At 39.8% G+C, this 27,693-nt stretch overlaps 1 protein-coding gene across 3 annotated transcripts in view; it reads right to left on the minus strand.

Annotated features, from left to right (window-relative positions):
- The window catches only part of TNS3 (tensin 3), a 282,436-nt gene that overhangs the window by 35,359 nt on the left and 219,384 nt on the right, over window positions 1-27,693 (minus strand). For all 3 annotated transcript variants that reach the window (XM_075212670.1, XM_075212668.1, XM_075212671.1), the window contains exons 20-21: window positions 14,115-14,238; window positions 13,934-14,017 (exon numbers count right to left, since the gene is read on the minus strand). In XM_075212670.1, the coding sequence (XP_075068771.1) occupies window positions 13,934-14,017; window positions 14,115-14,238 (208 nt within the window). The remainder of the gene's footprint in view (window positions 1-13,933; window positions 14,018-14,114; window positions 14,239-27,693) is intronic.

A 27,693-nucleotide genomic window follows, 5' to 3' on the forward strand; every position in this document is an offset into this window, starting at 1 on the left:
GTGGCTTAATGATAACTTGGGGCAATGCTATATGGCTTAATGATAACTTGGGGCAATGCACTAGCGTGGGGCAGGTTGTGGACAGGGGGCACTAGCGTGGGGCAGGTTGTGGACAGGGGGCACTAGCGTGTGGCAGGTTGTGGACAGGGGGCACTAGCGTGGGGCAGGTTGTGGACAGGGGGCACTAGCGTGGGGCAGGTTGTGGACAGGGGGCACTAGCGTGGGGCAGGTTGTGGACAGGGGGCACTAGCGTGGGGCAGGTTGTGGACAGGGGGCACTAGCGTGGGGCAGGTTGTGGACAGGGGGCACTAGCGTGGGGCAGGTTGTGGACAGGGGGCACTAGCGTGGGGCAGGTTGTGGACAGGGGGCACTAGCGTGGGGAAGGTTGTGGACAGGGGGAACTAGCGAGGGGGAAGGTTGTGGACAGGGGGCACTAGCGTGGGGCAGGTTGTGGACAGGGGGCACTAGCGTGGGGCAGGTTGTCAACAGGTGGCAATACATTAATAATTTCAAACCAAACAACTATGCTTGGGCACTCTGGTTTCCTCCCACAATCCAAAAAAAACATTCTAGTAGGTTAATTGGCTGCTATCAAATTGACCCTAGTGCATGCTTAGCTAACCTGTGGCATTCATGGTGTTGTGAATCTACAAGTCCCAGCATACCCTTCCAGCAATAAGCTGCTATATATTGGCAAAGCATGCTGGGGCTTGTAGTTTCACAACACCTGGTTAACACAGGTTAACCAAGTGTGTGTGTGTGTGTGTGTGTGTGTGTGTGTGTGTGTGTGTGTGTGTGTGTGTGTGTGTGTGTGTGTGTGTGTGTGTGTGTGTGTGTGTGTTAATTAGTTAGGTAATTTAGATTGTAAACTCCAGTGGGGCAGGGACTGATGCGAGTTCTCTGTACAGCGCTGCGGAGTGTAGATTTTACCTGGCACACTGATAGAAAAAGGTTGCTGGCCCCTGCTATATTGTATAACTGACATCACATTCCTGTTTGTTCTTTCTGGCATAACCAAAACCTCACAATATGTACTTTCTGCAGTTCCCCCCACAATTATATTGTATTTATGTTTCTGTTACATATGGTCTTGAATGCTTAGTTTGGTAGAAGGAACCTTTTACCTCAGTCATATTTGGTTTACTTAACACTTTTGAAAGGGAACCTCCATATTCAAGAAAGGCCAAGCATAGCATTTGCTAATTTAATTTTTACTAGCACTAAAGGGGGTAATTTAAAAAAGCAATGAAAGCCAAAAAAAAGGTATACAAAAAGGTATACAATGTGATACATACAGAGCTCGGCCTTAACTTTAGAATGCAAACACACTTTCAGAGCTAATCCTACCCCTAGCACATCTAATAAGCAATTGCATAATTAAGAAGGTAACAATTATTCACAAAATGTCAAAATCATAAATAGAAAAACCCAATAATGAATCTAGTAAACAACAACAATAATTATATTAACTATCAGATATTAAGCCTGACAAATTGATCATCTAAGTGGGTGTGGGGGGCAAATTTAACATCAATAAGCACCAAGACTTTCTTTACTGAGTGTTCATTAATGTGCTTATATCAATACAATACACCTGAAAAAATAAAGAAACCACTATAGTAAATATTAGTTTGAAAATAAACAGATCAATGATAATAGAATAAATGAATTCATAATAATCTATAATAAAAAGCATCTACACTGACATTAATATTTTTCAGTCCAGTTAAATCATGACTTATTTATAGAGAAAGTCAAGGCTTAATTTGGCCTAGGATTTACAGGAAACATACATTGTGGACACACAAAGGGCATTTGGTTAGGTTTACAATCATGTGGGGAGATCTGATCACATGTGGAGATATCTGAAGGGTATGTAAGGGGCACCTGAAGAGGTCAGAGGGGCATGCCCGAGGCATTTGGTTTGATGGCATGCGTGGAGATCTGATGGCATGTGTGGAGGTCTGAGGGGCATTTATCACTTTTTTCTTCACTTCAACAGTTCCCTCCACACTGACTTTAGCTAAAGTAGCAGTGTGAACTACTGTCAAGAGACTATATGGGGCCCTTTGAACCCCCTCCACTGGACACAGCAGTAAGGTAAGAGCTGTGCAGTGAAGAGCTGTAGAGATTTTGTGATTATTGTGAACATTTTACATATTGGATATATTTTTTTCTGCTTAGCAAGATATTGTAAATGTTATGTTTTCAATGTAAGTGTGTGCATGTGTTTCTATTGTGTCTATGTATATACACACACATAAATAAAGTAAAAGTTGGATCTTTATGGTATCTCTAGATAATATCTGGGTCTTCGTCTCTGACTGATTGGCCACCTCTGCCCTGCACTCTACAATGGCATTGTACTTCTTTATATTCATGGTACAAAATATACATAACTTTTATATTAAATATAAAGGTTTCAACCCTACAGTAGAAACTTTCCACTGGATTTACTGGTGAACCTGACACTATTCATTTCACCATAAATAGCACTAATGTCTATATGGTGTTGAAGCATAAGGGCAGTGGTCGTGCACAAGTAACAGAGAAAAGCAGAGATTGTTGCGTTTTACCTACTAAAGGTATAAAAACAGAAATGGGCAACCACCATTTAGATTATCACCTGTTTAGAATCATACTTAACATTAATTTTATACTGAAAGCATTCCATCATCACTCTACAATGTCAACACTGCATTGGTGTTTACTTGATAACGAGGTGTGCCGTGTTGTTTATATCCTTGAAGAGTTTTTTTTTCCTTTTAAACTAAACATTTAATCAGCTTGTCCTTCAGATATGGAACACTAGTATACAAACTCCTGAAAAATGTATATATAAATATAAATGACAAGGTCTCTGGTGATTTTGAAATTAAGAAGTAAAAGCTTGTAACGCTGAATGGCAGTTTAACAATTATGGGGTTGATACTAAGTTGGACGCATATACGTCCAAAAATTAAGCTCTAAGAAGCCACACATATATTTGTACCATAAGCTGAGGTGTACGCATCGCAAGATGCGTCGAGCTCTGCATCAGTAGCATCTGCGCCAGGTTATACATATACTTTTATACACTTATGGACAGAGCTACCCTGATAAGCTTTGTTAAACTTGCTGACACAATGCAAAATTCATAGATCTCTCAAAGATACTTTGTTAATCCACGATAAGGCAGTGTAGAAATGAAGAAGAGACAACAGAGTTAGAAATGGTTTCATAACGCATTCCAGTCACAAGCAAATCTACTTTTTGGAGTCCTCACAAATCTCTTATCTGATTGTGCACTTCCATAAACCTCTATTATGAAGACTAGAATCTACTAGTGACAACCAGAGGTTTTTTTTTGCTTTTTAAAATGAGGAGGCCCTCAAATTTATTCATTTAAATTCAAAACCTCCTAAAACTGGGTACACATGCAATTGCTATGCAATTATTGTGCAGCTCACATGTTTCCAAGCATATGGTCAATTAATGCAAGAGTGTGTACACTCCCACGATCATGTTTTAGCATACCAAAATACACTGCATTTGTTGATTTGGTTTTCTAAACTTCCTAAAATTCACGGTCAAAGATGCAGATGTCAGGCAAATGTGGAAATGTCTAAGCACCGACGACCGTCTGTCCAAACACTTCTACTGATAGTTTCTCCAACATATTGCAGCAGCATAGACTGATGAGTATGTACGGAGTCACAATTTTTTCAGCAGATGGTTATGAAACATGAAGATTACAGACCTGAAGGTAAATGGTGTAGGTGTGTACGCATGAATTGGCATGCTCATAGGGGCTTTCAGTCGTTTGAAAAATCATTAGAAAAATCGCATCTGAAGTATGATTGCATAGGTGTGCACCCAGCCTTAGGCCTTGCATTTTAGTTATTTACTAGCTGAAGTACCCGTCACTTCCCATTTTAAATTTGCAAGTTCATCATCATCATCATCAACATTTATTTATATAGCGCCAGCAAATTCTGTAGCGCTCAAGTTATTAAGTTATCAATGAGTTGGATGTAACTGTCAGCCTTTCAAAAATAATTAGCAGCTTTTCCAATATACCCATGAGGTGGCTGCACAGTGTTGTTTTTGTTTTTATATTAAATGTCATCCAAACCCATCCAGTGGAAGGGGGTCTGCCCAGCATACACAAACGGGTGGTCCGACCGGGACCTCAACCCCATAGCATGTCTTCTGGGATCCAATGTTACTAGTCTGTGAAGTTTTCGTCCAAATCAATCCAATGGAAGGTTCAGAACAGGCTCTACCGTAAAAAGTTCTGCTCAGCGTACACCAACGGAAGGTCTGACTGGGACCCTAATTCCCCTATAACCTGGCCAGGATTCATCCTGACCACCTTAACATTTTTCTCAATAAATATATAATTTAATGTGGTAATTGTAATGACATTTACACCAAATGTCAGCAACAACCTTTGCAATCCACACATGCAGTGAAATCAAACCATAGATGTCCATAAATTAAGTTTTGTGTAATAATGAGAAATGACACAGGGAAAAAGTATTGAACACATGAAGAAAGGGAGGAACAAAAAGGTATGGAAAACCAAGACACCAGCTGAAATATATCAGTAATTAGAAAGCAATCCTGCCAGCTGGTTCAGCCACAACTGATGGCTTATAAAAAGGTGTCTCATTACAAAGGTGTCACACAAGAAACATCTCATGATGGGTAAAAGCAAAGAGCTCTCTCAAGACCTTCGCTTCCTTATTATTGCAAAACATACTAATGGCATTGGTTACAGAGGGATCTCAAAACTGCAGAATGTTCCAGTGAGTACTGTTGGAGCCATAATCTGGAAGTGGAAAGAACATCATTTCATCATAAACCGGCCACGACCAGGTGCTCCTTGTAAGATTTCTGACAGTGGAGTGAAAAAGATCATCAGATGGGTTGTCCAAGAACTACTTGTGGAGAGCTTCATAAAGACCTGGAATTAGCAGGTACAATTGTTTCAAAGAAAACAATAAGTAATTCACTCAACCGCCATGGCCTGTATGCACGCTCACCATGCAAGCCTCCTTTGCTGAAGAAAAAACATGTTGAAGCTTGATTAAAGCCTGCTGCACAACATTTGGACAAGCCTGTGAAATACTGGGAGAATATAGTGTGCTCAGATGAGAGCAAAATTGAACTCTTTGGATGCCATAATACACACCATGTTTGGAGGATAAATGGCACTGCACATCACCCCAAAAACACCATACCAACAGTGAAGTTTAAAGGTGGGAACATCATGGTGTGGGGCTGTTTTTCTGCACAAGGTACTGGCATACTGCATATAGTTGAAGGAAGGATGCATGTAAAAAATGTACAGAGACATTCTTGATAAAAATCCGCTGCCATCTATCAGGATGCTGAAGATGAAACAAGGGTGAACATTTCAGCAAGACAATGATCCCAAACACAAAACCAAGAACACTCTCAATTGGTTTCAGAAAAAGAAAATAAAGCTGCTAGAATGTCCCTAATCACCTGACTTGAATCCAATTGAATTGAAAATCTATGGAAAGAACTAAAGAGCAGAATCCATAGAAGAAGCCCACGGAACCTTCAAAATTTGAAGACTATGGGGCAAAATCACACCTGAGCAATGTATGCGACTAGTTTCTCGATACAGGAGGCGCCTTGAAGCTGTCATTACCAACAAAGGCTTTTGTATAAAGTATTAAATAAATTTCAGGAAACTCAATACTTTTTCCCTGTGTCACTTCACATTATTACACAAAACTTAATTTATGGACATCTATGCTTTGATTTCTTTGCATGTGTAGATTGCAAGGGTTGTTGCTGGCATTTGGTGTAAACTTCATTACAATAGCCACATTAAATATATATTTACCGAGAAAAATGTTGATGTGTTCAATACCTATTGCACCCAACATATAAGATTGCTTTATTTATTTTTTCCTTAACCACATTTCCTTAACCTCTTTGCTGCAGCCTCCTGGGTATCTCTATACTGAAAGAAATCCCTGATTATGTCACTATTGTTATTTCACCAAATCTTTAATAACGTGGAAGCACAAGCATCCGCAATGAGCTATGCACAGCACTCAATGTGAACTCTGTATAAACAGATTCTGTGACCAGAAATCAAAGGTAATAGTAACTGGCCACATCACTGGGCCTCAGGCAGTTATTCATATTCCGGTTCCTACTATGGGAATGTTGCGCAAACATTGAGCTGAGGTGCACAGATCTACTCAGCATAAAACCTAACCACCACTGACATGTGCAAAGACAGACAAAAACAAACAGTTTATGTCCCAGAAGCTGACTTACTTCTTCCAACAAACACATTTTTTGTGTGTTAACTACATTCAAACCACATAAAGTCAAATTAGTGCAGGAATACAGATCATTTGTAGGACATATTTGTACAGGCCATCATACTCTTGCCTCTGAAACCAGTCTTCTGACCTGCACTTTACATTACTTTTTGATGATAATTTCCCAAGGTTTATTGTTACAATATTGTATACAAGAAATGGACAGATGCAATAATCAGTTCGTAATTTGTTTTCAGAAACGGACACTCCTTTGACATTAAAAATTAAATAAGCTTATATAGAGGTGCATTTGATAGCACAATTTCTCTGCACCATTTTGACAGGAGCCACATTCACTACCACTATCAAAGCCTCATTCTGTGACTTCTCACTTGCCTCCATTTCTCTGCTCACATAATGACACAGCCCTGTCCTCACTAATAGAGTGGCACAAGTGGGAAGGTCACTGCCTCCTACAAGGTCAGCTCACTCATCTCCTGCTGCTGTGAACATTCCAATGATCTGATCAGGCTACAAGTTGTTCTATCCCCACCCACTTCAAAACTGAGATCATATGGTACAAGCAGGAGTTGAAGACTAAAAATAATAAAGGTACAGAACAGAAATGATATATTTGTAGTGGTGCAACAGAATATGAAAGCTAACTAATCAAAACTTCTCACTTATCTTATATTGAAACAACAAAATATAAAGTCAAAGTTATAATTTAAGTTTGCACCATCCCAATTTTTCTCATACTTGCCAACTCTCCCGGAATGTCCAGGAGACTCCCGAAATTCGGGTCGTTCTCACGGACTCCCGGAAGAGCTTGCAAGTCTCCCGCATCCGGAACCTGCCTACCCTAAGTGAAGCGATTCGCAGCTAATTGCGTCATTTTGGCCCCGCCCCCGCTACAAAACTGCATTTCCGTTGTGAGGGCAGGGCCAAAATGACGCGTTTTACCGCACCCCGCCCCCTCCCGGAATACAATTGCCGATAGTTGGCAAGTATGATTTTTCTTGATGTGAAGATCACAGGAAAGACAGACACTGTAGAACCTCACATCAAGAAAAAATAATTTAGTGTGCTTGGGATAGTTATACATTTTCTTTTAAAAATAATAATGTGCTAAGATCCTAGGTTACTGTTTTGAAAATATGTGTTTACATTTTTAAATGGTATTGGTACTAGTAATGGTACCGTTTGGGTTCTGTATATATATTTATGTAATTGAATAACTGAGATTTGATACTTATGAACTTATGCATGTCATATTAGATGATTTACTTCCAGCCAATTAGATTCAATTATGGTGGACTTACAGAGAGTATATATAAATAAACGAGACAAGCACTGTGGATCTATCCTTGACAAAGTCCCTATCGGGACGCAACGCGTTGGTTACATGCCCCCTGCTTATTTCATTGTTCACTTCTCATTCATTCGAATCCGGAAGTGACGTTCTTGAGTTCCAGAGTGGAACGCATCCACATTCTGCCTGCCGTGCTGCACCTTGCGCCAACATCCTGATGATCTGACAGTTCTATCATCTCATCTTATTGACAACCCTCCACTACGGACATAATCCCTGGTGGGTACCCGGCTGATCATAAGGTATCTGCAAGTATCATAGCTCTTTACCACCTTATATTGATATGTCAACCCAAGGAAGCATGTGAGGACTACTGATTCATCCATAGCCTCCAGTTGCAACACTAGCTTCACGCCGTAAGAACTTATTAGGGCATTTACTTTATCTGGACTGTAGACCAACACTGTTTTATGTCCTTCTGGTATTTTTCCACCAATCTTTGATGCGTTAGATCATTGGACACAATGGCTGGAAGCTTATATTATTGTTTTGTTTTTTACTGCCTCTTTTATATTGTCTTATTTTTTTAGTGGTTTTGTTTTTATTTTAGTCGGTTTTGTGCTATGCATTTTTACTTTGTTTCTCCTGTAGTCTTTTAGTCTGTTATAGTTTTGTCTCTGGTAGGTTGAATAAATTTCTCTTTATATTCACCGAGACCTTTATTAGGTGGCCATTTCATCATTTTATTTTGTTAAACACAGAGCTCATTTCATTCAATTGTATACATGATTGTACACTTATATAATTTAGTTAATTCATCTTTATAACTCCAGTTGTTTCTACACATATTCCAGTCATAGACAGTTGGATTTCCCCAGCCCAGTTTATTTCAGGTTGGATATCCACCTCAAGGGTCAATGAGCGCCTAACTATTTTCAACCTTTGATTGTTGTTTAGGGCGGGATACCATAGGTGAAGTGCAGCTCTTGCAACATTAGGGAGTAGAGCGCAATCCCCCCCCTCCTTTTCTTCTAAAAAAAATGCATACCTACTTATGTTACATATTGCGATCTATTCATTTAACCCACCCAATGATATGATTTGCGACAATTCGGCCATACAAATGTATGCTCACATTGGCACTAATTTTATACCTAGAAACCAAGAATATACCTTTGTTTCTGTTCAGTTTCAAAAAAAGCCAGTTGCATAATTTGGAGGACAACTCCTGTGATTCAGGTTGTTCCTGTCAATATACATCTTCCAGGTGTATAGGACAGTTATAACGGCACTAAACAAACTGCAGTGTATACGACAGCCCTACATGAAAAGGCATATTGTGCAATAATAATTCAATAACACAGGGTTTCCCAAACCCAGTCCTCAGGGCTCCCTAACAGTGCAGGTTTTCTGGATCACATGTGACATAATTAGGACCACCTGTGGATCTGTTACAATGTGTCAGTCAGTAATGAATACACCTGTGCTCCAGCAAGGAGATATGGAAAACCTGCACTGTTAGGGAGCCCTGAGGACTGGGTTTGGGAAACCCTGCAATAACACATACATAATGCCTCCCATGAGAGAACTTTGTTTCAAATTCTATATGTTCCTGCTCAATGCAAGCTATTAAAGCCAGGTCATCAGAATTTTAAGCTCTGAAAATGCTAAATCTCACTAGACTAACAGACAGGAAATGTACTGCACACAAGTAAAATGCTCCCCTGGTCTTACAGGCTGCTGAAATGTTTGCATAGATATACTTTGTGAATACGAGTAATAGTAGTTTCATAAAAAGACAACCTGCAAATACTGTATCACAGCCAGGGTTGAATTTCTAACAGAAAAGGTACCAGCCCACTTTAGAATTACCTATAAAACCTTACCACGTATAGATAAATGAACATTGACACTAAAATATCATCTAATAAAAAAGGCATGCAAAAATGTGTCACTTAAAATTTTCTTGTGCCATTTCATGCAATATTGTACTCAAGTGTCTTTGAACCAAATGCATATCATCCCATGTAATTGAAAGAAACCATAAAAACTGCAGACTGTTGACTTTAGCAAGAGCTATTACTTTGTGGAATGCAGTCAGCTGTTAGGGCATCTCCTACAGTTGCCCTGGTGACAGTAAGGGCTTAGAAGGAACTGACTTAGGGCCCACCCTGTGACAAATAAAGCTTCTGTGTAACAGCTGTTTAGAACAATGCATTTTGGAGCCATTTAGTTTTGGGTATGTTTGTACTATAATATATTATTTCATATGTCAATTATATGACTATTAAAAGTTTTCAATGTTATAAAATGTTTTCAAGAAAATGCCAACAACTATGTTAAAGATGAAATCTAAATACAAATGTTCTGGAACGTTTTAAGGTGACTGTGAAACATTTAACAAAGCACAATGTAAGGGACAACATCCCACCCAACAAATGCAGTTATGTGATTCTGCAGTGTTCCCTAAAGTACTAACACTGCTGACACACTTGCTCACAAACAGAATTGTAATTTCTAAAGCATTACAGTCCAGAAAAAAAATAATTTATATATCTTAGAATTAAAAACTCATTGAATATTAAATGTTGTCAATTTTGTGTAATTCAACATTTTCCCATTGATCTGGATCAAATTTAAATCTACCATAACAAAATTCCTGGAAAACAACACAGATACACACATGCATTTTACATTTCCAGTGAACGTAATCCTAATAATCCATGACAGATAGAAAGAAGTGAAAGAACATACACCTACCAAATGAAGCAGACATGTCATATGAATCTCAGCAATTGAGAAATATTAAAAGCTTCCACAGCCAAAAAAAAAAGAAAAAAAAAAAAAAAAAAGAGCCAACTTCCAAGAAGCAAGTATTCAGCAGATCCGTTACTTTTCCCCAACTATAAAATTCACAGCAGTAAGACAGCTCAACAAGCGGCTGTACAGGCAGAGGAGGCTCCTGCTGCTGGTTTTGAGATTTCAAGGATTTCCTCCTCCCACAGACCATTCTGAAACAAACATTCTAGAAGAGGATATGCATCTAATCAGCTATTCGAAGGGCAAGAGTAAAACAGGCTTTTCTCTAATACTCAGTTTTACATACACCAGAGAAGGTTACTCCATGCAGCTGGAAAATAATTCAGTGATTGTCTAGATATGCTCTATGCTGCCAGCCTAAGATTTCCCCTACACTCATTCTGTCCTAACTCCGCCTCATTACTTTTTTCCCCTCATCTCAGAGCCTCTTTCCAGCTCTCACACACACACAGCACATTGTTTCTCATGCTCCCGTTCCACTTTTACCAATGGACTGACTGTGTGCAGGACAAAGGGCATATCCTTGATCCAAATTAATAACAAAAAGGAAAAAACAAAACACTGTACACTGTAGTTATATGCGAGTATGTTTCTGTCCTATTCAGTACAGTAGCACTTTAATACAGAATAGACTGTCATACAGAATATTTTACCACACATCATAAGGAGAGAAAATTGGTACATCCATAGGAGGCAGCTCTGTGCTTGAGCACCCCCAATAGCTCCCACTAACAGTGCCTATGCATGACATTTTTAAGGGGCAGGAACAAGGGCATCCTCAAGTAGGCTCCTACATCCATAACTATTTTTAACAGGGACATAGCTCCAGGTTCATCATGCTATTCATTTCTCATATATGTCTCATAAATATGTTAGGATGCATTTCTGTAGGATGGGTAACTTGTGCTTGATTGCCTGCCCAAGACTTGCCATTCCTGCTCTGCAACAGTTGAAGTTCTAATATAACCACAATCCATTGACTATTTGTATAATATAGACATTACAATTTACCACCACATGCATTGTGAAAGCTCACTTTGCCATTTGTAAATTCATTTTAAAAAACCAGGAACCTATTCCAAAGTTTGCACAACTCAGTGTGTCATTATATAGATTGTAAACGTGCAGGAAAACACTTGGTGGTGACTGACAATACATTTCCTCTGGAGATTGTTCTTTTGTCAACTGCAGGGAAGTAGAACAACAAGAAGGATGTACAGGGGAAATGGACCAACTACATAAAGGCAGACTGTACATTTGTAAGGCACAAATAAATATATATATATATATATATATATATATATATATATATATATATATATTAAAATATACACACACACACTCACACATTGCCCACATGATATGAGAGATACTAGTGGATTTATGATTGCACGAAAACATTGATATATGGTTTTCAATTGCTTTAACAGTTTTATTGATTTACTATTCCATCAGAAGTAATTTGTTAAGTTTTAGATTTCCAATCATGCCAGCCCTGGATGCATTCCCTCTCCTAGCAAAGGATATGGTATGGAAGACCCTTCAGATAATTAACTAACATGGTAATAAAAGTAGGGCCGCACTGAGTGGGGGATTATTAGGAAGTAAAACAAACATTATCGTGGACAGTGGTACAGCATTTCGTTTAGCAGGTCCTAACGAATTACCAAATTTAAAACAAAATTTTTCCTTTAAGTTGCCAAATGGATGTGGTTTCTCATATTACTATTATTATTTTTTTTTAACATGCACACACTCCATATATGCTGTACATTGTTTATGCTATATGGTATGTCTCACATGTTAGGATCTTATCATACAATTCTGATAATTTGTGTAGTCATTGTTCAAGCAGCAATGTCTTTAAGGTATAACTGGCTAGCTCCTTTTTCGGTAATTGTTAGATAAAATAAATATTTCAATGTATAATCTATGATCTTTGCAATTTATGTTAAAGAGCATACAATGGGTTTCCAAAACATAACATGCCCCTGAGCTTAGGGACAGAGTGCTTATATTCAAGTACATTTTAGAGCACTACATTTTCTTAAACTGAGTGCGATTACTTGAAGATTGTACATTAAAACAATAAAGATGAATACACACTACAGGTTTTTCAACCAATTATCTAGCCAATCACACAATAAACAACTGTTAGGTACGATATCACATTAGTGATGTTTTATCGCACCAAAGCACATCGTATCGATTGATTTCATTTTATAAACTCACTAAAAATCACTATCAACAATGGAACGATGTCGGGCAAATTCTGAAGTGTGTGCACTCACGACCAGCAGTGTAGGCAGATCTTTATGGAGTGTACATAGACATGATCTTTTCAGCAGATGGTTATGACAGATGAAGAGCACAGATGTGAAGGTAAATCGTGTATGTGTGTACACATGAATCTGCACGCTCAACAGTCGTTGGTAAACTAGTTACAAAAATCACATCTGCAGTAATTGTGTGTACCCAGCTTAACATGCTCATGATATTCTAGCTCATGCAGGCGTTATATGACCATAAACTTAATGGTAAATTTTAGTAGAGACCAAAAGAATGTCTATCTATCCGTAGTTATCCTCATATACATTTATGAAATTGTGGACTGGAGTCAGGGGCAGCTGTGCAAAGTATTTTAATGAACTTGATATAAAGGTTTTGCTATATAACATAGTGCACTTGTCACCATGAATTAACATTTTCTTATTCAGAAGTATATAACAAACTTTTGTACATCCTACTTGTAAATTGTTCATGATACATTTTACGTACTAGTTACTTCACTGAAAGGGGAAAAAAATGTTTTTGCTGGCATCTCTTACGTTGAGGGGAAGGAGAAAGACTGAGCAGGCATTCAAGTATTGTGGAAAAATAAATACCTCCCTATGCCTTTGTTTTCAGGCAGGTGTGGAAAAAGTTATTTTCGTACAATGTATAAAATATTTGTAGCCATACAAGTCCAGCTGCAATATTATTGAAAGTAACACACTGTTGTAGTTGCTGATACATTTTGCTAATTTTAAAGACAAGTTCTATTCTGTTTGGAGGACAAACAAGGAACATTTGCAATAATGCAGTCTCAAATTACTCTATTTACACACTCCATTTATTAAAAGTGACATAGAAGACAAAGTAAAAGAAAAAATGCTAGGTAAGCAGGAGATTAGGAAACTTAAATGTAATTCATGTCTAAATTAAGATATAAGACTTTTTTTCAAAAAAGTTGGGAGAGATAATGGGTATATGTCAAGCTTTTCTAAAAATATATAAATTAACGGCGGTAATAAGAATTAATGGTAATGTTCATCTGAGCTGCTTATTTCAAGGTAGGTTTTCGATCAATGCTTAATTTTTAGTATTAGGTAGTCTTTAAAACAGTTACTTGCCATTCTCCAACCTACTAACATGAAATAATAAAAACAAACATTCTTTCACAACACACTATAAACAGCAGAAAAATCTGAGGTTCTGCTAAACATGGAAGTAAAATAACACATTTTCTTACCATGCCCTGATTTATACATATCTGTAGGGCTACTGAACTGATGCCCTGCCTCAAGCACTTGAGTATAATTCGGAGGTGTGCGCACTGAAATACAAAAACAAAAACACTTTAAATATATATTGTTATATTCTTTACATCTAAATTTTTTGGATGCCAGTATTATTGCTAACTTTATGCTCACCATATGGTGTTTCTGGTGAAATAGGAAAAGCTGGTGTAGGTGGAACAACTTCATTCCCATTTTTTGGACAGCTGAAGATGTTATCTACTTCATCAACATCCCCCTGGTAATGAGAAAAGGTCTCCTGTAAAGAAACAAGAATTTTTTTTTTATATTTATTCACCCATTAACTCTTACTCCATTTTAAAAAAAAGTTAAAGAATACTGTATAAAATAAAATTTAGATAAAATTTTGCACTGTATTCAGTACTGTTTTGATATGCCTCTCATTAGTATTCTTGGTGTCAGCTATTAAAGTACATAAAGAGGTTAGACAATGATAGCTACATAATACTGCTCCTCCTTGAAGGACATAGGGATAAAAAAGGCAGGTTGTTGATCCTGAATGGCAAGCTAAAAATTCTCAATTGTACCCTTGTGAACATTTATGCTCCAAACTCTGAACAAGACAAGTTTTTTTTATAAAAAAAAAATTAGTAGACTACTGTTATAGGTCAGGCAGAGTGAACTGATTGTTGAACGCGACTATAATGCAGTACTAACTCCAGACTTGGACTGAACTGTCCCCGCCACAAATTCACCCTATTACATGGCCAGACCATGTCCCCATCACCTCCAACCTCTCCTCTATAGCTGTGCTTCTTAAACCTGGTCCTCAGGACTCCTAACAGTGCAGGTTTTCCAGGTCACATGTGAAATAAGTAGTACCACCTGTGGATCTTTCAAAATGTTTCAGTCAGTAATGAATACACCTGTGCTCCGTCAAGGTGATATGGAAAACATGCACTGTTAGGGGTCCTGAGGACAGGATTTGAGATTTACTGCTCTATAGCACTTTGACTACTTAAAATAACCTGAAGATTTACTGAGTCCTTACTTGCTGACCGCAACACAATTGCCCATCTCAAATACGTTCTCTCTGATTACTTTGAGACTAACAACCCCAACATTTCTTCTTCCATGACTCTCTGGGACACTCATAAGGCAGTCATCAGAGGACAGGTTATCTCCCTATCTTCTAATTCCAAAAAAGAGAGACCTGCCAAATCAATTGCATGAATCCCTTCAAAAGCTAGAACTTCAAACATAAATCTAGCCCAGACCAACTTTGTCTTCCAGATAATAATTGCAGTTAAAGGTGAACTTAATCTCTATCATTCACAACAAGTGGCCAATAGTCTAAAATGGTTGAACTAGCACTATTATGAAAAAGGTGATAAGGCCAACAAGTTATTGGCCAATAAACCTGTAAACGTATGAGAATTTCAGCCCGTACACTCCAAGCCATAAAGGTGATCAGAAACATTACCTCAAACTCTATAATCCCCCCCAGTCCTCTGACTAGCTAACCCACCAGAGGCAGGATAGGACAACAGAGGAGTTCCTGACAGCTGTCCATTTACTAAAATTAACCCCTCAAAAGGCTGAGCACAGAGATTGCTTTTGAGGAGATTGATAAGCTTGTGAAAGGCCAGAAGGTGGGAAAGGCTCTAGGATGTTATGGCTTCTCAGCCGCTTAATATAAAATATGTGGTGATATTCTGGTCCCCAATTTCTGCACCCCTTTCAATTCCACCCTTAAGGGATGCCTGTGGTCCAGAGACCCCATGGAAGGTAGAATCTTCATTATCCATAAGGATGGCAAAGATGGCTCATAGCTGTGCAGGCTACCGTCCAATCTCAATGCTTAACAATGATATAAAGCTATATATTAATATCCTTACAGACTCAACTTAGTACTTCCCTTCCTGATGGACTAAGACCAGGTGGGTTTTGTCCCCAACAGGCAAGCAAGAGATAACACAAGGATAACCATTGATTTTATCCAAATTCTATACTCAAGAAAAACTTCCCTCAATTTTTCTCTCTCTAGACTCAGAGAAGGCTTTTGACAGGATCTCAAGGCAATTTCTTTATCAGACCTTAATGCACTTTGGACTTTCCAGAAGCTTTCTAACTAGCGTTAAAGCTCTATACTCCCACTCCTCCACAAAGACTATCGTCAATGGTTCTCTTAGGATTCCATCTCTATATAGAAATAGAACACACCAATGTTGCATCCTTTACTCTTTAATCTTTGCCCTCACTATTAAACCCTTGGCAGCTACCATAAGGGCCTCTACTGATATACATGGAGTAGTCATGGGGGACTTTGAAAGCAAGTTATTACTCTTTGCAGATGATGTTTTGCCAACTCTCCAGCAGCCAAGAATTTCCCTCTCTAACTTATCACGTTATAAAAGCAATATTGCAAAATCTGAAGCCTTGCAACTCAATATTCCCACCCTAAGAAAGTCAAAATATTACTTTCCAATTTAATTTAAAATGGCAAAAAAAAGAAGATAATATACCTAGTAGTCTACATGATCAGCTCCTGAGTCCCTCTACCAGGAGTATTACCCAGGACTATTTGCCAGAATAAAATCAGACCTTTTCATCTGGTGCTCTATGATTATCTTGTTGCTGGGCATGATAATTAGCATAAAAAATAATATCCTCCCTAAGCTCCTTTACCTTCTTCAAACCTTTCCCATTAGGGTATCCCTCTCGGAGCTCCTTGCCATTCAAAAATGATTAGCAAAATTTATTTGTAACAACAAATCTCCCACAATAAATTTAGCACTTCTCAAGAAGCCCATGACTCAGGGAGGAAGAAGTTTTCCTACTATTGAGCTGCTCACCTTTGCCAATTAGCTGCCTATTTTGCTCTTCCTGCCTCCCTCTCCTGGGCTGACATAGAGTCCAATTTTCTTAAACTGTACATGCTATCCAGCATCTTAAAAAAATGCCTAGATCTAACCTAATAAAACCCTCCCTCACCTTGATCTCAATCCAAAACTTTTTTGCAGCTCAGGCATTTTGTCCAACTCACTCCTGTCAGGCATCACCACTCACCCCACATCTCCATATGAGAGGATTTGCCTCTGCTCAACCTTAGGGAGACGTACGATTTCCTCTCTTTAAATATCATCATCCATGACAGTTTGTTGGTATCTGGGAACAGGCATGAGAGGGAGTGGGAGAGAGACCTGGAACCTCCTCCAGAAGAGGATTATTGGGAAACTATCAGGACTCAGGTGGCCTCTAGTTTGCTCTGCACCTTAATTAAGGACAATGTTTACAAAGTCTATTTTAATGGTATCTCACCCCAGACAAACTCGCTAAAACCTACCCTATCTCTTCTGCTTGCTGGCAGGGTTGTGGGCAAAATGTTCATTCATATTTGGTGGACTTGCCCGAACATCATCACCATTTATTTATATAGCGCCACTAATTCCGCAGCGCTGTACAGAGAACCCACTCACATCAGTCCCTGACCCACTGGTGCTTACAGTCTAACACACACACAAACACACAGACTATGGTCAATTTGTTAGCAGCCAATTAACCTACCAGTATGTTTTGGAGTGTGGGAGGAAACCGGAGCACCCGGAGGAAACCCACGCAAACACGGGGATCTTCTTTCTTCGATAAGGTCAGGACACACCTCTCCTCACTCCTCCCATGCCCAATCCAGAAAGGCCCCTGGTCCTTTCTCCTTTGCAACCCTCTCCAAGATGCAGACAACCATTTGGCAAATCTAGCTTCTCATACCCTCACAGCTGCCCGATGCCTCATTGCCAAATCTTGAAAACAGAATTATTTGCCTGCGTCTCTTTACTAAAATCCTACTTTTGGTTTATATCTCATATGGAAAAGATTACCCACCTCCTGGTATGATAAAGAAGATACATTTCACCAGATCTGGGCCTCTTGGCTATACATGTAGTCTACGCTCACTTATCTCTCAAAATGACCTTGGCACAATTTCTCCTCCTCCTTCTCCCATTTGATATTCCTCAAATCAGGCCCCCTCTACTCACTACACATTGTGCCAGATATATTTAAGAAGCACCACTACTATTATATGATATCAACCCCTCCCACCCCATAATATATAAAACTTGTATAATTACATGTTTCAGTTTGTTCATTTATGTAATTGCTTTTGCTAATATGGTGTTCACTGTGATTACATTTTGAACTTTCAGGGGCATATTCAATTGTCCGCGGGATTACGCAAATCCCGCGGACCGCGCAGGATTACCGTTATTACGGTAATCCTGCGCGGAAAAAACGTTAATACGGTCATTTACTCGCTGGGAGCTGCGAGCTAAAATCCAGGGAGGGATTACCGTATTAACGGTAATATTTTTTCCGCGCTCGAACTTTGGAACAATTGAATACCCCCCTCAAAGTTGTTTTTTATGCTTGTCTGTAATCAAAGATTGTTACAAAAAAAATAAAAAAAAATAATAATGCTATTTTCCAACTGAAATTCCACTGTATTAATTTTGTGATATTATAGGTAACAAACATGCATATTAATGGTATGTTACCTTAATACCCTTATGATTTAGGGCACATTAATAAAGTGGTTTTTCAATGTTTTTCTGCAGTACTTTTTTTAAAAAGCTAGAGTATTTTGAATATTCCTTATTTACAGTTATTTTATTATATTATGCATATAATAACATACAAAAAAACGGACAAAGACATTGCAGGAATAATAACAACAGCAACATAAAAAAGGTTTGGGCCATGAGAAACATGAAAAAAAAATATTTATATTTTACAAATCAGGGTAGGTAAGGATCAAGGTAAGGATTAAGGTCTGTGGTGGGTGACACCCTTATGTAGCCCTGCTGAAACATCACTTAAGTCATGCAAATACCATAGTAAAATGGAGCCTTTACCATATATATATATATATATATATATATATATATATATATATATATATATATATATATATATATATATATATACTAGGGATGTGCACCGGCGACTTTTGAGGTCTCGTGTTTTGTGTTTTGGATCCGGATTTTCGTTATTTTTGAGGTTCGGATTTGTCTCGCAAAACACTTGACGAAAGGTCTCGGTTCGGATTTAAGGTATTGGATTCGGATTTTTTTTGAAAAAAACATAAAAAGTTTAAAAATCAAGTTTTTGGGCTTATTTTCACTCCTAGGCTATTATTAACCTCAATAACATTCAATAACAAGCATTTCCACTAATTTACAGTGTATTCTGAACACCTCACAATATAGTTATTAGTCCAAAACGTTGCAACAAGGTATCTTTCTGGACTGCGTAGAGGAGTGGGTCACCACAATATATTATAAACCCTGAACTTTTATGATTCGCACCAATAATTGTACCTGGACTGCGTAGAGGAGTGGGTCACCACAATATATATTAAAAACCCTGAACTTTTATGATTCGCACCAATAATTGTACCTGGACTGCGTAGAGGAGTGGGTCACCACAATATATTAAAAACCCTGAACTTTTATGATTCGCACCAATAATTGTACCTGGACTGCGTAGAGGAGTGGGTCACCACAATATATTAAAAACCCTGAACTTTTATGATTCGCACCAATAATTGTACCTGGACTGCGTAGAGGAGTGGGTCACCACAATATATTAAAAACCCTGAACTTTTATGATTCGCACCAATAAATGTACCTGGACTGCGTAGAGGAGTGGGTCACCACAATATATTAAAAACCCTGAACTTTTATGAATCGCACCAATAAATGTACCTGGACTGCGTAGAGGAGTGGGTCACCACAATATATATTAAAAACCCTGAACTTTTATGATTCGCACCAATAATTGTACCTGGACTGCGTAGAGGAGTGGGTCACCACAATATATTAAAAACCCTGAACTTTTATGATTCGCACCAATAATTGTACCTGGACTGCGTAGAGGAGTGGGTCACCACAATATATTAAAAACCCTGAACTTTTATGATTCGCACCAATAATTGTACCTGGACTGCGTAGAGGAGTGGGTCACCACAATATATTAAAAACCCTGAACTTTTATGATTCGCACCAATAATTGTACCTGGACTGCGTAGAGGAGTGGGTCACCACAATATATTAAAAACCCTGAACTTTTATGATTCGCACCAATAATTGTACCTGGACTGCGTAGAGGAGTGGGTCACCACAATATCTTAAAAACCCTGAACTTTTAGGATTCGCACCAATAATTGTACCTGGACTGCGTAGAGGAGTGGGTCACCACAATATATTAAAAACCCTGAACTTTTATGATTCGCACCAATAAATGTACCTGGACTGCGTAGAGGAGTGGGTCACCACAATATCTTAAAAACCCTGAACTTTTATGATTCGCACCAATAATTGTACCTGGACTGCGTAGAGGAGTGGGTCACCACAATATATTAAAAACCCTGAACTTTTATGATTCGCACCAATAATTGTACCTGGACTGCGTAGAGGAGTGGGTCACCACAATATATTAAAAACCCTGAACTTTTATGATTCGCACCAATAATTGTACCTGGACTGCGTAGAGGAGTGGGTCACCACAATATATTAAAAACCCTGAACTTTTATGATTCGCACCAATAATTGTACCTGGACTGCGTAGAGGAGTGGGTCACCACAATATCTTAAAAACCCTGAACTTTTATGATTCGCACCAATAATTGTACCTGGACTGCGTAGAGGAGTGGGCACTGGGCACCACAATAAAATATATAAAAAACCTTCAACAGATCTGCATTACACTACACATACGGCTGCTCCTCCATCCTCTCCATCATATACATGTTGGAGTTTTAGCGTGTGACAACCTCTTGTTTTTGATAATGTCAGTGCATTTTGAATATTTTTCAATTTGCCCCACACCACTGAATGTACTTTATCTATGATACGCAATACGCATCTATCTATCTTGACTGCGTAGTGTGGTGGCCCCGGTACACAATTTGGTACCGAGGCCACAATATAATTAAAAAACCCTCCACGTGTCTGAATTCCACCAAACAAGTATCTGGACTGCATAGTGGGGTGGCCCCGGTACCCAATTTGATACCGGGGCCACAATACCTCCTCCAAACATGGTACAGACAATTCGTCATTGAGAGACCCCAGACAGACAGGGTCGAAGTGTTATTGTTTGACTTTGTAAACCCAAAAAAATGTCCCTGTTGCACATAGTCGTGCAATGAAGACTGACTTTTTCATTTAAAGGCACGATCTTTAAAGTGTAGTGTTTGTAAGTCTAAGTCATATTATACTTTTGGTAAAATTGGTTTATTTTGTTCCTCTTTATGGTAATTAATTAGTAATAGAATTAAAGTAGGAAATAGAATTAAAGTATGAAATAGAATTAAAGTAGGAAATAGAGTGGTATAGAGTTGTAGTGTGGTATAGATAGAGTGGTCCACACAATATAATAATAAAACCCTCAACTGGTCTGAATTCCACCAAACAAGTATCTTGACTGCGTAGTGTGGTGGCCCCGGTACACAATTTGGTACCGAGGCCACAATATAATTAAAAAACCCTCCACGTGTCTGAATTCCACCAAACAAGTATCTGGACTGCATAGTGGGGTGGCCCCGGTACCCAATTTGATACCGGGGCCACAATACCTCCTCCAAACATGGTACAGACAATTCGTCATTGAGAGACCCCAGACAGACAGGGTCGAAGTGTTATTGTTTGACTTTGTAAACCCAAAAAAATGTCCCTGTTGCACATAGTCGTGCAATGAAGACTGACTTTTTCATTTAAAGGCACGATCTTTAAAGTGTAGTGTTTGTAAGTCTAAGTCATATTATACTTTTGGTAAAATTGGTTTATTTTGTTCCTCTTTATGGTAATTAATTAGTAATAGAATTAAAGTAGGAAATAGAATTAAAGTATGAAATAGAATTAAAGTAGGAAATAGAGTGGTATAGAGTTGTAGTGTGGTATAGATAGAGTGGTCCACACAATATAATAATAAAACCCTCAACTGGTCTGAATTCCACCAAACAAGTATCTTGACTGCGTAGTGTGGTGGCCCCGGTACACAATTTGGTACCGAGGCCACAATATAATTAAAAAACCCTCCACGTGTCTGAATTCCACCAAACAAGTATCTGGACTGCATAGTGGGGTGGCCCCGGTACCCAATTTGATACCGGGGCCACAATACCTCCTCCAAACATGGTACAGATAATTCGTCATTGAGAGACCCCAGACAGACAGGGTCGAAGTGTTATTGTTTGACTTTGTAAACCCAAAAAAATGTCCCTGTTGCACATAGTCGTGCAATGAAGACTGACTTTTTCATTTAAAGGCACGATCTTTAAAGTGTAGTGTTTGTAAGTCTAAGTCATATTATACTTTTGGTAAAATTGGTTTATTTTGTTCCTCTTTATGGTAATTAATTAGTAATAGAATTAAAGTAGGAAATAGAATTAAAGTATGAAATAGAATTAAAGTAGGAAATAGAGTGGTATAGAGTTGTAGTGTGGTATAGATAGAGTGGTCCACACAATATAATAATAAAACCCTCAACTGGTCTGAATTCCACCAAACAAGTATCTGGACTGCGTAGTGGGGTGGCCCCGGTACACAATTTGGTACCGAGGCCACAATATAATTAAAAAATTGGGCATCAACTGTCACCGTTGTTTAATATCTGATACACCTAAATATGGACTGCACAGTGGAGTGGCCCCGGTAGTAAATTTGGTGCCGGGGCCACAATACCTCCTCCAACTTCCAAGTGTAGTGTTTATAAAGACACACAGCGTCGAAGTGTTATTATTAGTTGACTTTCTTAACCCTAAAATTGTCCCTGTTGCAAATATTCGTGCAATGGACAGTTACTTTTCTATTGAAAGACTCAAGCTTTCAAGTGTAGTGTTTATAAAATATAAACAACAATACAGTAGTTTTAGAGCACGTCAATACCTCTTGTTTTAAATTATGACACGGCATTTTACTTTTGGTTTAATTTCTTGAATTTTTTTACATTTGGTTTTACTTTTTGAACATGGCAAACGACTGTTGCTTGGTCATATAATGCAAAAAAAAAAGTTCCAAGATGGAATTGTCCTTGGGCCCTCACACCCACCCTTATGTTGTTGAAATAGGACATGCACACTTTAACAAACCAATCATTTCAGCGACAGGGCCTACCAAACAACTTTGGCTGAAATGATTGGTTTGTTTGGGCCCCCACACCAAAAAAGCTATTCATCTCTCCCTGTACAGACTAAACAGGCTCTACTGAGGCAAGATGTCGTCCTCATCCTCAACCTCTGATTCCTCTCCCCCTACAGTGTGTACTTCCTCCTCATCACACATTATCAATTTGTCCCCGCTGGACTCCACAACCACAGGTCCCTCTGTAGTATCTGGAGGGCAGTGCTGTACTTCATTGAGGAATTGATTATTCATTTTTATAAACATCATTTTTTCAACGTTGTGAGGAAGCAACCTCCTTCGCCGCTCACTGACCAGGTTCCCCGCTGCACTAAAAACTCTTTCCGAGTACACACTGGAGGGGGGACAACTCAGGTAAAATAGAGCCAGTTTGTACAGGGGCTTCCAAACTGCCTTTTTTTCCTGCCAGTAACAATATGGACTGTCTGACATGTCTACTTGGATGGTGTCAGCAAAGTAATCATCCACAATTTTTTCTATTGTGACAGCATCCAATGCAGCGAGAGTAGACATGTCTGCAATGGTTGGCAGGTCCTTCAGTCCGGACCAGATGTTATCAGCATCCCCGCCAGTGCCTCTTTTGGGAAAACTGAGCTTTTTCCTCGCAGCCATAGATGTGGAAGAAAATGAGGGTGGAGCTGTTGGCATGTCACGGTCCTCTTCAGAGGACAATCTCCTGACCAGCAGGTCTTTGCACCGCTGTAGACTTGTGTCCGCCGGAAACAGAGACACAACATACGCTTTAAACCGAGGATCGAGCACGGTGGCCAGAATGTATTCCTCTGACTTTAAAAGAGTGACCACCCTCGGATCCTGGCAAAGCGTACGAAGGGCTACATCCACAAGAGCTACATGCTTGGTGTAATCGCAATGGCTTACCAGCTCCTCCCTCACTTTCTCCAGCTGCTTCTGCAACAGCCTGATCAGGGGAATGACCTGACTCAAGCTGGCAGTGTCGGAACTGACTTCTCGTGTGGCAAGTTCAAATGGCTGCAGAACCTTGCACAACACGGAAATCAGTCTCCACTGCGCTTGACTGAGGCGCATCCCCACTCCTTTGCCTATGTCGTAGGTGGCTGTGTAGGCCTGAATGGCCTTTTGCTGCTCCTCCATCCTCTGCAGCATATAGAGGGTGGAGTTCCAGCGCGTCACAACCTCTTGTTTGAGGTGATGGCAGGGCAGGTTCATGCTTTTTTGATGTGCCTCTAGTCTGCGGTAGGCACTGGCTGAATGCCGAAAGTGTCCAGCAATTTTGCGCGCCACCGCAAGCATCTCCTGCACACCCCTGTCACTCTTGAGGTAATGCTGCACCACCAAATTAATGGTGTGGGCAAAACATGGGACGTGCTGGAAATTGCCCATATTTAATGCCCGCACAATGTTACTGGCATTGTCTGACACCACAAATCCCCATGAGAGTCTAAGTGGGGTAAGCCACTGGGAGATAATTTCCCTCATTTTCTCTAATATGTTGTCAGCGTTGTGCCTCTTATTAAAGCCTGTAATGCACAATGTTGCCTGCCTTTGCATGAGCAGCCATTTTGTAGATGCTGCTACTGATGCAGATGTTGCTGTTGCTGCGGAAGGGGATGCATCTACCCAGTGGGCTGTCACAGTCATATAGTCCTTCGTTTGCCCAGAACCACTTGTCCACATGTCCGTGGTTAAGTGGACAGTGGGTACAACCGCATTTTTAAGAGCACTGAGGACACTTGATCGTACTTCTCTGTACATTTTTGGTATCGCCTGCCTAGTGAAGTGGAATCTCGAGGGGATTTGGTACCGGGGACACAATACCTCCATCAACCCTCTAAATCCCACTCCACTGATGGCGGACACCGGGCGCACGTCTAACACCAACATTGCAGTTACAGCCGCAGTTATACGCTTTGCAATAGGGTGACTACTATCGTATTTGGTGGTCATGGCAAACGACTGTTGGACGGTCAATTGTTTTGTGAAAGACTTAGCGGTCTTACGACTTCCCCTCTGGGAAGATGACCGACTAACAGCAGCAACAGCAGCAGTGGCAGTAGTAGGCGTACCGCTGCAGGATTCCTCGGATGAATCCCGTATTGAGGAGGACTCAGTCTGGCTGCTGACTTGGGCTGCAGGACTGAATCTGATGGAGATTGTGGAGGAAGTTGACGAGGAGGGTGTTGCTGGTGTGTATCCAACTGGACCACGGGATTTAGGTGTCCCTGTACCGATGAGGGTCCTAGCCCCAGTTTCTGAACTAACCACTGAACTATGAAGGTTATTCAGGTGACGTATAAGGGAGGATGTTCCTAGGTGGGCAAGATCCTTACCCCTGCTTATTTGAGCTTTACATAAGCTACATATGGCCATACATTGGTTGTCTGGATTTGGATAAAAATAACTCCAGACCGAAGAGGTGCATTTTTTGGTCTTCTGACCAGGCATGACGATGGGCTTTTTCATCCCATGGACATCAGCTGTTTCCCCCCCTGGTGCCTCATTTACAATAACCACATCACCATCCTCATCATCAAGTTCCTCCACAGCGCCAGCTACATCATCAATAGCCTCCTCCCGAGCCACCTCTTCCCGTACAGTGATGGGAAGGTCAGGCTTGACAACCACCAACACCCTTGGACTCGCCTTGGGGATTTGTGATAATTTCTCTTTAGAAGGCAGAGTTGTTTGCTGTTTTGTTGCTGACAGCATAACTCTCTTCAATTTTTTGTAGGGGGGGGGAGGAGGAGGAGGGCTAAGATCCGTGGGTGAAGCTGAACCACTAGTCATGAACACGGGCCAGGGCCTAAGCCGTTCCTTGCCACTCCGTGTCGTAAATGGCATATTGGCAACTTTACGTTTCTCCTCAGATGATTTTAAGTTTCTCTTTTTGCTACTTTTTCTTAACTTGGGCTTTTTGGATTTTACATGCCCGGTACTACGAGATTGGGCATCGGGCTTGGAAGACGACGTTGATGGCATTTCATCGTCTATGTCATGACTAGTGGCAGCAGCTTCAGCATTAGGAGGAAGTGGGTCTTGATCTTTCCCTACTTTATCCTCCAAATTTTTGGTCTCCATTATATGTAGCACAAGATACTGCAGAATGTGTGAACTTGGTAATATTGCAGTACCAATGGACTTATAATGCTGGATTGGTTTTGCAAATTTGGTTATAATTATATATATTTTTTTTAATTTTTAATTTTTTTTTTTTTTTTACTTTTTTTTTATTTTTAAAAAACTTGGGAATAGTGGGGAAATAACTATGCCCTTAGAAGCACAGAGCACAGGACACAGCACCACTGGACTGAACAGGACACGGCACAGGACCCAGCAGCACTACGGAACTCAGCAGGACAGAGCACAGGACACAGCACCACTGGACTGATACTGCAGAATGTGTGAACTTGGTAATATTGCAGTACCAATGGACTTATAAATTATAATGCTGGATTGGTTTTGCAAATTTGGTTATAATTATTATATATATTTTTTTTTTTTAAATTTTTTATTTTTTTTTACTTTTTTTTTATTTTTTAAAAACTTGGGAATAATGGGGAAATAACTATGCCCTTAGAAGCACAGAGCACAGGACACAGCACCACTGGACTGAACAGGACACGGCACAGGACCCAGCAGCACTACGGAACTCAGCAGGACAGAGCACAGGACACAGCACCACTGGACTGATACTGCAGAATGTGTAAACTTTGTAATATTGCAGTACCACTGGACTTTTACTGCTGAATGTGTGAACTTGGTAATATTGCAGTACCAATGGGCTTATACTGCAGGATTGGTTGTGCAAATTTTGTGGTAATTAAAAAATATTAAAGTAGTTTTTGGTATTTTTTAAAAAAACTTTTTTTTATTTTTTTAAACACAGGGGAATATTGGGGAAATAACTATGCCCTTAGAAGCACAGAGCACAGGACACAGCACCACTGGACTGAACAGGACACAGCACAGGACCCAGCAGCACCACTGACCTCAGAAGGACAGAGCACAGCACACAGCACCACTGGACTGATACTGCAGAACACAGCACAGCACAGCACAGCACAGCACAGCACAGCACAGCACAGCACAGCACAGCACAGCACTAAACAGCACAGAACTAAACAGCACAGAGGACCACCTAACACACCCTCCCTCTACCCTGATCAATGCCCGAGTGAAGATGGCGGCGACTAGCGGGGAATTTATAGGATCCGAGTATCGCGAGATCCGACAACGGGATTATGAGTCAGAGCCTCAGTTTCACTTTTGAATTTGGCGCCAATACCCGGATCTGTCTCGGATCCGACTCGGATCCGCAACGTTCGGGTGGGCTCGGATTTCATAAATCCGAGTGCGCTCATCCCTAATATATACACACACACACACACACACACACATATATAAATCTATATATACATACATACATACATATACACAGATATAAATATACACACATTCATACACAAATGCTATTGCAGATGTTGACCTTCAGAAAACAACTGTCCCTCAACAGGAAAGGTGTGGGAATGGTTTTGGGCCAACATGGAGAAAGGAGATGAAACAAGGGGGTAGAG

This window comes from Mixophyes fleayi, chromosome 5 (assembly GCF_038048845.1).
Source record: "Mixophyes fleayi isolate aMixFle1 chromosome 5, aMixFle1.hap1, whole genome shotgun sequence".
NCBI classification, from domain to species: Eukaryota; Metazoa; Chordata; class Amphibia; order Anura; family Limnodynastidae; genus Mixophyes; species Mixophyes fleayi.